The sequence below is a fragment of the Crotalus tigris genome, unplaced genomic scaffold (genome assembly GCF_016545835.1).
Source record: "Crotalus tigris isolate CLP2741 ecotype Arizona unplaced genomic scaffold, ASM1654583v1 scf7180000017576.4783729, whole genome shotgun sequence".
In the NCBI taxonomy this organism is placed as follows: Eukaryota; Metazoa; Chordata; class Lepidosauria; order Squamata; family Viperidae; genus Crotalus; species Crotalus tigris.
The window spans coordinates 443,285-458,724 of NW_024096487.1; the positions used below are offsets into that span (position 1 = coordinate 443,285).

General features: G+C 42.2%; 1 protein-coding gene across 1 annotated transcript in view; it reads right to left on the reverse strand.

Annotated features, from left to right (window-relative positions):
• LOC120314412 (transmembrane protein 178B-like) overlaps nucleotides 1-5,069 on the reverse strand; it is a 28,386-nt gene extending 23,317 nt beyond the window's left edge. The window contains exon 1 of the mRNA XM_039357480.1: nucleotides 4,574-5,069. Coding sequence (XP_039213414.1) covers nucleotides 4,574-4,967 — 394 coding nt within the window. The 5' untranslated portion in view covers nucleotides 4,968-5,069. The remainder of the gene's footprint in view (nucleotides 1-4,573) is intronic.
• Between the last annotated feature and the right edge of the window lie 10,371 nt (nucleotides 5,070-15,440).

The window sequence follows — 15,440 nt, forward strand, 5'->3', positions numbered from 1 at the left end:
AGTCCCACCCAGTCTGCCGTTACCACCAAAGCCACACCCACCCAATGGGCCACGTCAACCCAATTGGCCACACCTATCCAATAGGCCATACCCACCCGGCACCCAATGATACATAAGAGGGTTTTGGGTTGCAGTTTCGGCACTCGGTCTCTAAAAGTTTCGCCATCACTGATCTAGAAGCTTCATTCTAGTTATGCACCAAATGTAACTTCTAGATAATATTTAAGGGCAGCATTATGTACAAGTATTACAATAGTAGAAATGAAAAGTGACCAAGGCATGAGCAACCCTCAGTAGAGTCTCCTAAACTAGGAAAATGTGGAATTTGTACCCAAGACAGATTGGTGCATAGGGTGGATTTGCTCTTCAAACAAGATAACAGAATCTAACAGGCTTCCCAAATTGCATAATGGCATTCTGGAGGAGTGTTGTCCCATTAAAAATTAAAGTTGTAATATTCCCAGCTCTGGGAGTTTTGATGTGGCCTTCTGTAGGAATGTTTAGTTTTCCTTGGGATATTGGAAGATGAACACCAAAATAGATTCCTAAAGCACTATTGGAGAATGACAAACAGTAAATCCAACTGAGCATGTGTAAGACCCATCATTAAAATTACATTGAATTAATAAAACAGTTATTTTTCCACTCTTAATATGTCCTATGACTTCTGAGAAAATGGACTGGATGCTTGAGGCTGTTAATCCAGTCATTTGTTTAATTAGATCCCCAGCCTTTGGGTTAGTTAAAGCCTCTGGGGATATGATACATGGTTGGATCTATGCAGTGTAAACATTTTTGAGAGAGGGGGCAGTTGTGCTTTCCTTGAATGACATGGTGATGCACCCCCACTTCAAGACGTCATTGATGGATCCAATGGTTCTGAACATTTTCATCCAATTTCCAATCTTCCCTTTTTGGATAAGGCTGTTGAGAAGATAGTCAGACTACAGCTTCTGAGGCTTCTTGAGCAAATCTATTATCTAGACCCCTTCAGCTCAGGCCAATGCATAGTATAAAGATCACACTTATTGATAACTTCTGGTGAACCCATTCTCTCAGACAGCTGTCTTTGACCTTTCAGTGACTTTTAGTACCATTGATCATGGTATCCTCCTGGACCAGCTATGGAGTATGAAAATAGGAAGCACAGTGTTTTGGTGATTCTCCTCCTTTCTTTGTGGCTGATTACAGTCATGTTCACAGATTAGGAGCAATCTAGCCCAAAGAGACCATGTTTGGAGGCAGGCTTGGGGCTCCACATACTCATTACTACTGTTTAACATCTATATGATCCTGAGGTATAGGACAGGGTCCTAGAAAGCTGAGCCCTGCCACCTGCATGCCACCTCATGTCCTTTCAGGTTGACTAAAGCTGAGAAAACATGCCATTGAGTCTAGCTGGTAGTGGTCCCTCCCTTGTGGGAATGAACAGTGCTGCCTGCTTTGAAGGAAGCTGCAGTTTTCCCTCTCCTCAAAAGCTCATTACTGAATCTAACAATTTTGGACAATTTTCATCCCATTTCCAACCCTCCTTTTTTCAGGAAAGTTGTTGTAAAGTTGAAAAGCTCATTATACCAAAGGAGCTTGAAGGAAATGGATTATCTGGACATCATTCAGTGTAGATTCAGGCCAGAATATAGCACCAACGTAGTATTAATCATGCTTGTGGAAAGCAAGGGATTGTGTCTCTGTTCTGGCCCCCAGGAAGTTGGTAATGAGGGTCATTGTCCTTCAGCAGTTCTCTTCCTTTTTCTGAGGTTGGTTTCAATCAGTGTTGGTGGATGAAGAGGTACAGTCCTAGGCCTATGATCTGTGAAGTAGCCCATGGCTCAATTCTGTCTCCACTTCTATATAACATCTACATCAAACTGCTGGGTTAGATCATGCACCAGCACATTAGGTATCATCAGTGTACTGATAATATTTCATTATACATCTTTTTCCTGGGCTGCCCAAAGGATGCTCTCTCGCAGTATCTGGAGTCTGGGAGAGTCTGGATGGGAGAAATAGGTTTCATCTGAACCCCAGGAAGACTGAATGGCTTTGGGTTTTGGGGAGTCCTAGATATGGAGAGTTTCCATAATTAAATCTAATTAGGTTTGCACTCCCTCAATCTTCCCCGGAACATGCAGGATGGGGCATGCTCCAGGTCTTCTCTATAGAACAGAGTCCTTTTATGGGATCTAGGAAGCTTGTTGTCTTGTGGCTGTGTCTGCCCTAAAGAAGAGCCTGTGTCCTGAAGTTCTAGGTGCTTTGACTGTGTTGAATCTTTGTAAGGCCTAAAAATTTGTTTCTTCCATCAGACCATAAGGCAAGGATAATAATAGAGTCCAGCTGAGGGTCTTTGCTTTGGCTGATAGAAGAGACATGGGAGGGGCATATAAATTTGCATAATTAACAAGCAAATGTATAAAAAATAAGCCACAGTGATTTGGTTTTACTATTAGATTAAGCTTAAAGCCTATTCGTCCCCATCCAGATTTCCACAGCCTCCAGATATTGGGTAAAGCCCTTTATTGCATCAGTTGATTGACCTAGGTAGATATATATCATTAATTAACATAGCATTTGACAATATTTAACCCCATGCTGATTGATCATGTCACTCAATAGTTTCAGAGCAGAGAGAGCATGGAGACCTAAGCAAACAGGTCTAGGGTTAGATCTTTCCCCCATTAATATCAATTGGAGAGGGAAGGAGGGGAACCACTGCAACACAATGCCCTAATTCCCAGTCCCCAAGGTGGGTGTACAACTGATACTATTTTTTACTCTTTTTTTCAATTTTGGAAAACTTGTATTTTCAGATGTTTAGGAATGAAGATGTAAGGCACCCCCGCATCCCTAAAATCTCTCAAACTTTCCCTAGTTTGGGTTAGTTTTCCATTCTGAGGGGTTGGGGAAGATTACTGAGCAAAGTGGCTGCCATACAGCTTTGCAAAAGCTTATGAATCACGTAGCCCCTTAAAACTCTTCCAAGCCCTGAGAAGCACAGAAAACAGGTATAAAAAAATTTCAACCTAGCTGGGTCAGTGATATCATAATATCATTAGCCATACCCCTTGGAGTCTCTCCCAGATCAAAAAACTACTTTTTGGATATACTATATAATACAGCAACTGCTTAGGGTTTGGATCTGATGCTCTAATCTGATGTTCAACACCAGAAGAGCAGGTAGATTTCTTTGAATAATCTCATCTCAGTGTTTACTGTGCAGAAAGAATATCCCCACCTAGTCAGGCAAATTAATCTCCTATAAATTGTCATATTCCTATATGCATGAGTCAAGAGACTTGCATAGGCTAACTAACCTGTTACATACAAAACACCACAAGCCCCTGTCTTAACTATATTGAACAAAGTATCCAATGCCTGGATAGAGGAATAAATGGATAGAAATCTGACATCAGACATGTCACTATTTTAAAAACATGAGGGAAACAATCTGTGACTGATCTCAAAATAGTAATTCTGCAGCAAAAGAATAACAAAGATTTATTTCATTATAAAATATCCGAGCTAGAATTAATTAAAATTGATTAAATGATGGGAACTCTCCAATGCCAGGATGTTTGCATGCCAGACTCAGCAATTGTTTTCTGAATGGTTCCTATCAATAAGCAATTATCATTTTCTACAACTCCTGTATTTCATTTCTCTATGACTCTACAATTTAGTTTCTCTCTTCCCCTCCAAATCACATAGACATGATCCACGACTATATTCTAAGGATCTGATGAGATGGATTGTATTCCATAATGTTTATGCAGTAATAAGTACATTTGCTGAACATGATGATAGAAGACTTTGGTTTTGATTTAATAGAAGGGTAATGTTTCCAAGGGTATACTGAATCAAATAAGGACTCCTAATTCTAAGCAGATGGAAGACGTTTGGTAAAGGATGCATTCATATGAAAAAAAAATATGAAAAATCAAATCAGCTTATCATATATACATCCAGCACCAGGAGTGCTTCCCCCAAATGCTGCAATCACAGAAAACCTTGCCAATCTTATCCACAATCCGTGGGTTCATCTAAAGTCACAAGAATTTGTACAGAATTTGTACTGTAATTATTTTTACGTTCATGGCAACTCTATAGGTGGCTAGGGGTGTGCATGCACATAGCAACAGAAAATTCTATAGAGTCTGAACACTAGAAACGCGGAGCAAAGGAAGTAGACCCATTTTATGAATCCTATTACTTGTGAAGAGTCCGTTCTATGGTCAGCTCTTCCTGAGCCTTCTAGCCACTATCTGATGAAAGAAAAGGCTTCAGGACCTCGGAAATCTGATATTTCGAGGATAATCCCCGGGAGGAGGGATCAAGAGGGTACCCTCCAAATAAAGGGATGGGGATCGTTATCATATCACAAGCGAGCTCAACAGCTAAGCTAAAGAGCGACACTTGGAGGCATCTCCCTCAGCGGTTCAGCACCCTGGCCAGCGACATTCCCGGGGCGCCTTAAAGGGTAGCTCGAAGGGAAAGGCGCCCGAGCCCCTCGCCCATAGCTCAGCCTGCCTAACCTGCCCACTGAATGGGGCGCATCGCTCGCTCCTGCCCTCCGCACCTTTCCGGATAAGCTCCTCGCTCTCGGGTTCGAAGCCTGCGCGGTGACAGCGCCGCCACAAGCCGGAGACGGTGGAGTTGAAGCGGCGGCCGCACTGCGATTCCAGGGCAGCCGCAATAACCGGGAGCCGAGCCGATGGCGGAGTCTGGCCGGCCACCAGGGCCCGCGGCTGCCGGGCGCGGAGTGGAAGATGCGGGCTGGGCGCTGACATAGAACCCGGCGGGTCGTTGCTATTGGCGTTGCGCTTGTGGCCAAAGCCCCGGCAGCGCTCCCGGTGTCGCCGTGCGTCGGTCTCATACCAGGAGTCGGTACCTATGGCCACCGTCAGCAGGGCCAGGGCGGCGGCGGCCAGCAGCAGCCCCGAGCAGCTCAGCGCCTGAGCCGCGGCCGCCATCTTCCCCGCGCCGCCGCCGCCGCCGCCGCCGAGTCGCGCCGCCCGCCACCGCTGCTCCCCCTGCAGCCCGGCCGGGGGGCCACAGCGCCAACCAGTCAGCCACCGGACCCGTTCCTCCCCGCCCGCCCCTGCAGGCTCTCGTGGCTTCCTTAGCCCGGGCTTAAATTACGGGACCGGGTGGGATGGGACGGGACCAGTGCCAGGCTTCTTTTGCGCAAGACAGGGACGGCTGGCGAAGAGAAAGAGAAATCCCCCCTCGCCTTCCCTCCCACCCAAAAAGTAGACTTCGGATCCAGGCTATTTCAACCCTGGGGACGAGTTTCTGCTTAATGAATCCCCGAGTAGTCTTTATTCTGTGTTTGAAATGTCTGTTTAAATATATGACTGACAGGATTCAATTTTAGGCTCATGTTGCTCAAATCGAGGTGTGTAAGTGTGTGCGTGCGCGTGCCCCAGTGGTGTGAGTGTGAAAGACGTCGTCAGAATTGCTACAGGCTGCTGATTTTGACCTCTGAGTATCAGGCCCACACACTTCTAGGATGTTTTGAATGGGAAAATATTCTGAAGGGGGTTAAAAAAAAATGGCTTCTTTCTCTTCATCTCACTATATGCAAAGAACACCAAGGCCAGCTTCAGACAGCCTTTGCCCTTCAGCTTCTTTGGCACCATTTTGCTGGTGTCCCATGTGCTGGGTTCTGTCTTCCCATATAAGCACTCCCTTGCCCTGGCATCACTCTCTTCACCTGCTAACAAGAGTGCAAAAAAAAAAAAAAAAAAGCAGCCCAAAATAATCCATCCTCCTCCCTTTACATTTATTTTTCTTGAGGAGGGAGAATGGCCCTTTTGGAGGGAAGCAGAAAAGCTGACCTTCAGAGCAACTAGGGAATTGCAATGGGAGAGGGGGGGGGGAACAGAGCATATGCTTTCATCAATAGGAACTGCACTCAGCTCCAGTGGAAATTGTTGAATGGACACATGTCAGCCAGTTGTATCAATCCCTGGCTTCCTCAGTTGGGTCTGCCCTTGCTGCTCCATCAACAGTTTTTCTGGCTGGGTTATTGGAGATTTTGGAGCACTGGGGCGGGGGGGGGGTTGGGAGGGGTTAGATTTCCTTCTCCGAGTCCATATCTACCATTTGGTAGAGACTTGAAGAAGAGGTGGAGTGGGTAGAGTATAACTCTGAAAAGCTGCTCCATTGTCCTTCTTAGACTGAGCAAAGCAGAGAAGCAGGAACACTGGACGTCAAAATACCACCATAACTATTATAGGTAATAGGAAGAGGACACTGTTACAACATTACCCCATCGGTGTAAAAGCAAATGGATAGTCTCAGGGACCTAAAGCTGGAAATTGGGTATACTTAAAATGATCAATGCTTAATGCAGGGATCTTTGAACTGCACATTACCCTAGACTCTCGTGCTGTCTTGTATTTAAAACTGAGCTGCAGCTCTGAGTTTTGGAAATGTGCCAAAATGCTGCTAAACAGGTGCTTTCAACAGTCAAAATAATTCTGGTGCTGCTTTTAATGGCAGCAGAACTACAGCACTGTGCTCCTGATTGTTGGGGGAGGGAACTAGGGGATGAAAACGTCATGGCTTCCTTTTTCCTCCTAGGGAAAAGGGCTCAAAATGGAGCAAGAAATCAGTGGTTTTTCAGCCATTAGAAAAGATGCTCTCCAGAGCAGGAAAAAGTGTATGTGTGAGGAGAAAGAGAAGTATGATAGATATGTGTGCGTGTATGTGTGTATCTCCATATGTGTGCATATGTAGGTGAAACCTCCAAGATCTAGGTACCTGGAAGTATCCTCCCAAATAGTTGACCATTTTGGTTATCCCACTCAGGAGGAGGGGGAGGAGGAGGAAGAAAAAGGAGGAAGAAGAAAGAGAAGGAGGAGGAGGAGATAAAATAAGGGGTTATGAAATTATACATGGTATGGCAAAAATGTACTGTATACAGAAAGGGGTTTCTCCCTCTCTCTTAATATCTAAGTATTGTCAACAGTATTCTGATCAGACAAAAGTTTACTATTTCAGAATCTTGTAGTGACTTTAAAAAGTGCCTTATGGTCTCTGCTTACTGCCCCATGCAGTATCTGCACATTGATTCCTATCACTGATTCTGTAAGATATCCAGATGTTACTGCCATTCCTTTAAATCATCAAACCAATTTTATTTCTTTTCCTCCTTTTTGTTTTCTTTGCCTCATCGGTTCAAGGCTGACTAAGCCTTCCCTCGTTCCGAAGTCTGTAAAATGAGGACCTAGATTGTGGGGGGCAATATGCTGACTCTGTAAACCGCTTAGAGAAGGTTATAAAGCACTATGAAGTGGCGTACACATCTAAGTGCTATTGCTATTGCTAAGTCAATGAAAACCAATCTAAAAAGACAATCCTTCGAAGAAGTGGGTGTTTGGTCTTTTCATTTTCATGAGGAAGGAGCTTCAGGAAATGCAATGGCTCTTGTAGCCCTGTATTTGTGCAGTGATTGTTGTGGGTCTATGGCAATTATTTCATCCATCTGCATGGACAACTTTTAAAAAAATTAAAGCACAAGTCTAGAATGTCAGTAAACTCCAAGTCTGCTGGTCTGAATTTTCCTCCATGCCTCATCTGGGCCATTCCTTCCAGTACAAAATTAATGTTTTCTTCTTTGTATACAATTGCGGACATTGGAGTCTCTGTGGAAATGCATCATAACAATAATTCCTGTATATGGCACTAATTCTGAAAAGGGAAAAGATATCACCACCCTTGCAGCAAATAATACCAACCACTACTCTTTAGAGAGAATTCCTTTATATATTGCACTTCATTAGCTAGTCTTATGAATTCTATTGGGTGCATTTGCAATAAAAGCTTCTTTAACTATTGTCAAATAGAAGAGCAGCATCATAACAGAAATGTTTAAGAAAGAGACAATGAATTCTTGAAATATTCTGAAATTGCAGAGGTTCTATTTCATTTTTTTTTTTAAGGATGTGCTTGCAGATTTTGAAACTTCTGCATTTTCTCATAGTTAGCACAAGGTTCAATAAACAGAGGAAGGCAATAGTTGAATGCAGAAAGAAATAGGAAAAACAGTATGTAAAAAGCTATGTACAATCCATCATGGTCTCTTGTTCTCATTGAGATGGATGATTTATGGTGGATTCCACTGCAGTAAAACATGTAATAGCACCGATTGCATGAATGCTATGTTGTCTCTCTGCAACAAAAACTGGAGACCTTGCCAACAAATGTATCAATCAATGGTTATTAGCCATATTGGCTACATGGAATCTCTGCATTTAGAGGCTCAATGCCCAGGAATACTAGTTTCTAGAGAGCAATAATAAGAAGGCGCCAATGTTTCCAACCATCTGGTTGCCTTCAGTGAGAAGCAATATATTCAGCTAAATGGATTTGATCTTCAGTGAGCTAGAGGGCAGGAATAAAATCAATGGACGAAAACGAAGAGAAATAGATCTGAGTTACCCCAAAGAGAAAAATGTCCAAATGGTAAAAAGGTGTCCTGGTCAGCAAGAGAATTGCCAGCTTTGGAAAGTGGTCAATTTATCCTTGTGGCATATTGGTAAAATAAAGTCCTTTTTGGAGAAAAACGGCCACCCATTATATAAAGTGAATTGGGCCACGCCGCACCTATAGTGAAAGCTAGGGAAATTGGAGAGGTTATTTTTTTTAAAGGTTTGCTAAATAATCTCCAAATAGAAGCAAAGATGACACCAACTTTTTGGCAAGTGTAATTGGTGAGGACTGTAGGAGCCTCAAAAGCAGGGGAAGGGACTGAACCACGTAAAGACTCGTGGCCTTAAATTGCCTGCTTCTTCTGAAGCAGAACAATTTTTATATCAGGAGAGATTTGGACTAAATTACATCCAATGAACTTTGCAATTTTGTGGTCTAACCCAGCAGTGCTCTTTTTATATCCTGCATGAAAGAACGCATGGAAACTGCATAAATTTCCCCAAACGTCTAATCAAAATCACTAGATCTACTTTTTTTAAAAAATAAAATTAAAAAAATAAATAAGCCTCATGTAAAACAAGCTGATTTGATAGTTTTAAATGTAGAAAGATTACCTCCACTATTCAGCCATGTAATTTTCGTTGTTATTAATAGACCCACTTGCTTCTTTCAGAGTTAAATCCCAATAAAGTTAATCTCACTGGATAGTCTGGAATTATGTATACTATCGGATACTGTTTGCTTCATCTCAGAATTAAAATTAATGGATGTCAACACTCCAACATTACTGAGAATATTAATGGTCTGGAGAATATCCTCACTTTCTATAAGATGTTTCGCTTGTTTTGTCATTGTAGATCAGTGGTTCTCAACCTTTTTAATGCTGCGACCCCCAACCGGTTGTAAGTCGAAGACTACTCAACTGGTGCAGCACCGTTTGCAGAATGGGACTTTTGGTGGGCTCAGCAGGGCAGAGACAGCCTGGACAATTCCTATTGGCTTTTGAAAGCCAATAGAATTAGACTCTATTCAAGAGAGTCTATTCTATTGGCTTTCAAAAGCCAATAGAATAAAAGGGAGTAGCACAGCTAAGGAAAAGGGGGAAAAAATGGCAGACTGCGTTGTTTGGCGACCCCCATGAAATGGTCGTTCGACCCCAAATGGGGTCCTGACCCACAGGTTGAGAACCACTGTTGTAGATAGTCCTTAGCTTATGACAACAGGTGAGACAAGGATTTCCATTGTAAGGTGTAGTTATAAAGCAAGTCGTCACCTGACTAGACCCTACTTTATGAACATTTTAGTGTGGTTGTTAAGTGAATCACTCTGGTTGTTAAATGAATCATGTACTTGCTAAGCGAATCACATTGTGGTTAGGTGAATCCAGATTCCCAGTCAACACTTTTTGTCAGAAATTGGCTGGAAAAATCAAAACAATCACGTGACCAGAGGATGCTGCAACCAATTGTGAATGCAAACAGGTTGCTGAGTGCTCAAATTGCAACCATGTGCAAGGACAGAGTATAAATTGCTTTGGCTGAGGCTGTTATAAATTTGTTTTTAAACCAAGGGTATAAGTCAAGGACTAATGAGTTCTAACTGGAAGAGATGTCCAAAAGTGAGCTTAGCTGAGACTCTGGATTTTAAAATGAGAGAAATGATAAGTTGTTGCTATAGTGACCTGGCCTTGGCTCATCTATGAGGCCACTGGCCAATAGGGAGAACATACCAAGTTGGATACATCAAAAGATCTGGTCTTTGCCTGATCCTTCATAAGGTTGTGATTGCATTAAGTTTTTCAGGACAAAATAAAGCTGTTAGTAAAGACAAGCAGTGCAAAGAGCCATTTCACTTCCAGAGCCCTTCCATACCATGACCAGCTAAATTTGGCTGAACTGAGTTGAGGCTGTGAGGAGGACGGAAGAGGAGCAATCAGTGCAACCATACAGCAGATTTAAGACTGTGGGGTCTTCATTTCAGCTCTCTTTTATCAGGATTTTCTCAATGTCTTCCTTTGTTTCAATGTAAGCTGCTCACCAGAACTCGGAGGCAAAGGATCATTGCTTTCTAATTTCATTAATGACTTTCAAATAAAGCACAATGCAGCAGTCACCTGCCATTTTTATTTCCTAAGAGTCTATGAGACTTAGAGGCAGACTTGGGACAAATATGCTAGGCAAAACTAAAAGCTGCTTTGCAGCTTTAAAATTAAAATATATAAAGTCGGTTAGGTGGAGAGCCTGCCAAGCATTAAGGGCAGTTTCCATAAGCACACTGATGCCAATAGGCATCCTGTGAACTTGATTTTCCTTTGCAATAAACCTTGTCATTTTGAAGTGTTGTTGAAAGAAAAGTCTTCATCCTGGTTCATCCAAGCCGGGGATAAATAAACATCATGGCAACTGCTTTAGAAAGAAGGTTGCAGTTTATTGAAGAGGCAGAAAGATGGTTCTTGCAGGAAAGACCAGAGGAAAAAAGGGCTGAGCACATGGGTAGTAGGTTTTTATACCCTCTCTAGCCTTTTGTTTGGAATAGTTTCCTGTTCCTGTGGCATGAACTTTGAGGCTATTTCCTGTGTCACATATTCTGACCTGAGTTTAGGTGTGCCTCTCTGGTATTCTTGATGGTGATGGGTTAGTCTTATTATGTCCCATCTCAGGTGGGGTATGCAGATTTTAGGTATCTTTGTCTTCTTGATCTCCTAGCTGGGACCTTTCTGATGGTTTACATCTGCATTTGTATAGGGCTGGCTTCTGCTTGGGACAGAGAGATTTGGGGGCAGGGTTGGCTTCTGCTTTTAAAATCCTTTTGAGGAAATATATTTTTCTGCCCTTTTAATATTTCCTTCTCTGGGGGGCTGACTTCCCTCTGTCATAAATGACAGAGAGGGACTTGTATCTCTCTCTCACACATTCTCATTCTCCCCTCCCCCCTTTTTCTCATCCCTTCCTGTAAGGGAATGGCAGACAGAGATACTATGAGCTGCAATAGTTTTTCATCCAGCAGATCTGTAGCTATTACCAACCCATCCCTAGACCACTCCCAAATCATCTTTTTGTGTAACCATAGTCCTCTGAATCTAGCAAGCCCTGGGAGAGAGAGGTTTCTGTCACTGGATTTATCTCTCTTAACTTAAGAGGTCTTTCTCCAACCAAAATATATGGTCCTTGGGACATCATTCTGGAGATGTAGGACTACAGTGCCAGGTTCAAACATTTTTTATTTTTATTGCAGCTTCACTCTGCTTCCCTTAAAAGTCTCTCACAGTGCTCACATGACATTAAACTGGTTAAATAATCAGTGAAAATAATAGAAGAACAGAGCTGAACTAGACCTTGGAGGTCATCTAGTCCAACCCCCTGCTCAGGCAGCAAACCCTATACCATTTCAGATAAATGGTTGTCCAATCTCTTCTTAAAAACCTCCAGTGTTGAAGCACCCATAACTTCTGGAGGCAAGTTGTTCCACTGGTTAATTGTTCTAACTGTGAGGAAGTTTCTCCTTAGTTCTAGGTTGCTTCTTGCCTTGATTAGTTTCCATCCATTGCTTCTTGTCCTGCCTTCAGGTGCTTTGGAGAGGAGGTTGGCCACTTCTTCTTTATGGCAGCCCCTTAGATATTGGAACATTGCTATCATGTCACCCCTCGTCCTTCTCTTCATTAAACCAGACATATCAGTTCCTGAAATCGTTCTTGTTTTAGGTTCCTGACCCCTAATCATCTCTGTTGCTTTTCTCTGCACTCTTTCCAGACTCTCAACATCTAGAGTTTGATCAACATATCAAAAGGATATATTTAATTCTCTTTTAATGAAAGATAAGTTTTAAAATGAATAACTCCACCTTCTTTTTTAACAAATATCTCAAGGGCTGGAAGGAAGAGCCAAGTATTCAACACCTTCTCAAAACCTATAGTGGGGGACTGATTAGATTCCCAAGGGGTAAAGAGATGGGCGGCCATCCCAAAGGCCCGCTTCTGGACCCAAGCCCTTCTGAGGCTACCATGACTCCTTTCCTGGTGAAACTCCTGAGTAGATTGAATCTGATGGAACCTGGGGTCCAAGGCATATAAGACATAAATAGGATTATGAATTTAAGCATAGCAAAAGGTTTCTTTCTTTTGTTCAATCTATTGCAAAACCAGAAATAGGATAGGCTTTAACCATGGGAAGAATGGAAGATCAGAGGCAAAATGCAGGTTGTGTTTTATGGACTCAGGTAGCTGATTTTGCCTGCTGTAAGTCTTGACTCAGAAATAAACCCATGAAATATGGCTGTTGACAGATCTATCAAGTGACATCTGCATGTCCACAGGATATACAAGCTAGAACATAGGAGCTAAAGATAGATAATGGGGATAGGGTTTTTCAAAGTTCACTGGATGAAATATTGATGTGATCCAACAAGTTTTCTCTCTCCTTTATCATGTGCTTTTTATGAATTGTGATACAAAAGTTCCCCTGAACAAAGGCTTATCTATCATGCTGTAGTACAGTGGTTCTTAACCTGGGCAATATTGCCCCCCAGGGGGTGATTTCATTTTTCAGGGGGGCGAAGGAACGAAAAGGGGGATATGGGAGCAATGGAGTGAGAAGTTTTGGGGACACTTTTGAGACTTTTTTATACAGTGAATCGCTGTATATCTGTCGTATAAAAAATCAGATCGCTCGCTATTAGTGGATTGAATTGTTTTCAAATGTTCCTCCAGCTAGCTTCAGTACAGAACACCATACATATGTGAAGACACATCGCTTATCTTCATATGCGTTGCACAGCAGCCTCTTCCCATACATTGGCCAGAATATGGGAGATATGGGAAAAAGACTGGAAATAAATTATTTGCATCGATATGTCCTGATGACAATTTTAAAGAAAATGAAAAAAGTGTTTGCATAAATTGAAGAATTATTTCCTATGTTGTGATTGGGATGTTATGTTGGGGGAGTGGGGCGATGACAACTTCCTCATTGGCTCGAGGGGGTGATTTGTTCAAAAAGGTTAAGAACCACTGCTTTAGTAGATATCGGCCTTCTACAACTTGATTTTCTCCAGATGTAATTAAACAGTAATTCCCAGTCAGAATTATGAGAAGGCTAAATTATATGGGAAGGGTAAATTATACGACCTTTTTGTTCGCTCTAACAACTTTCTCCTATTTAAAAATGAGTTATATGCAAGAGCACAATGAAAGAGTAGAAGCATACATGTGAATAAGAGGCCACATTCAGATTTTTAAAATTTAATGTCGATCGCCTCCATGTGAAACAGAAGGTGAATGCACAAAAAGCTAGTGCTAAATGATGCCCGAAGTGATAGGTATTGCAGAAATATTAACCATCATGTTTGTCTGTAGCATTGTGAGCTAGTTCTAAATGCAGTGGAAACTTCTCCCTTTGGACTCTGGACAGCCACTTCAGGCAATGCTCCCCAGTATCTGCAAATTCAGTCCAGGCAGCCTGGGCTGCAAGCCAACAATAACAGCGCAGAGATTAATGAGTCAATTTCACCCACTTTGCATTCCTAAACAGTGAGCAGAAAATTCCTGCGGTAGCTTGCAGACTTAACAACAGCATGATCTTCTATGTACTCTCTCATCCTGGGAATGCACTAGAGACTTTTAATAATACCGGTCAGAATTTAAAGGGCAACAAGTATGCTTGGAAAATATTAGCTATGGTGCATAAAAAGGAATAAACACACACAAGGGATGAGTAGGAAAAGGTGTCCTTTTGGCACTCTGTACTGGAAACAACTGGAAGCAACTGTTGGAGAAAACCAACTCTTCAGCCAGACAGGAGCATAAAAAAGAGCAGGTGTTTCATTATGAGAATCAATAAGACAGACTACCTGCATCTATTGTTGCTTTATGGAAGAATTGATCTAAATATGTGAACATCTTTCAGTGAGCCACAACAGCAACAAGGAAAAGAAAAATCAGAACTGTTATCTATGTAGACTTAAGGCTGCTACATCTATTGAATTTCTCTTTATGCTGCCCATGTGTGTTCCTATTACGTTCTTTCTTCTCCATCGTGGGAGAATGTAGGTTTGTCTTACCCTTTAAATAGTTACCAAATGAGGCAAAAAGGAAGCTGCAGCCCAAAACCTGCAGAACAAGACTAATCCTGCTGCTTTTAAGCTACCTCATGGCCAGAATAAATAAAAAAAATTTTTCATTTCGTGCTACATTTGGAAGAAGGATATTGTTGGCCTTCTTAGGTTCTATCTTCTGATTGTGGGCCCTTAGAGGTTTTTGGAGTTGAGCTCCATCGTCCCCAGTTACTGGTGACATTCTACTTTTGCGAAAAAGTGATAGCTAGAAATAGGGTTATGAAATAATCCATGTAGGCATTTCCAATGTAATTCCTGATATCATAATAAAAATGTACTGAAGGAGCCCACGAAAGGCTCAGCTGAATCCAGTCAGATTTCCCGTTACCCACTTTTAGAAGTGAGAAATCATCAATTCTAGAACCAGATTAGGAAACCTAGATACCTCTTCAGATGTTTTGGATTACCAAACCAAGCCCCCTTGCTAATGGCCCTACTGGCTGGGAGAAATGGAAGCTGAAATCCCATACAAGTCGAGGGAATTATAATTATCTATCTCAGAAAAAGTGCAAAGATGCTTTATGGTAGTGTTTCTCAACCTTGACAATTTTAAGGCATGTGGACTTTAACTCCCAGAATTCCACAGCCAGCAATGCTGGCTGTGGAATTCTGGGAGTTAAAGTCCACATGCCTTAAAATTGTCAAGGTTGAGAAACACTGCTTTATGGGAAAGGAAGACCTCAAAGTGACAGGAAACACACTTCATCTCTCCTGTCTCCATTTTAAAAAGGATTTCAGAGAGGGAAGCACTGGAAAAGCTCTCTAGCTGAGACCCTGAAAAGTCTCTTCTGGTCCAGATATACCGAGCTAGATGGGCAAACGTAAGATTCCAACATATGTCAAATAACAACCAGGTATTTTGCTGCTGGTGACGTACTTGAGCCCAGGAGAGGAAAAAC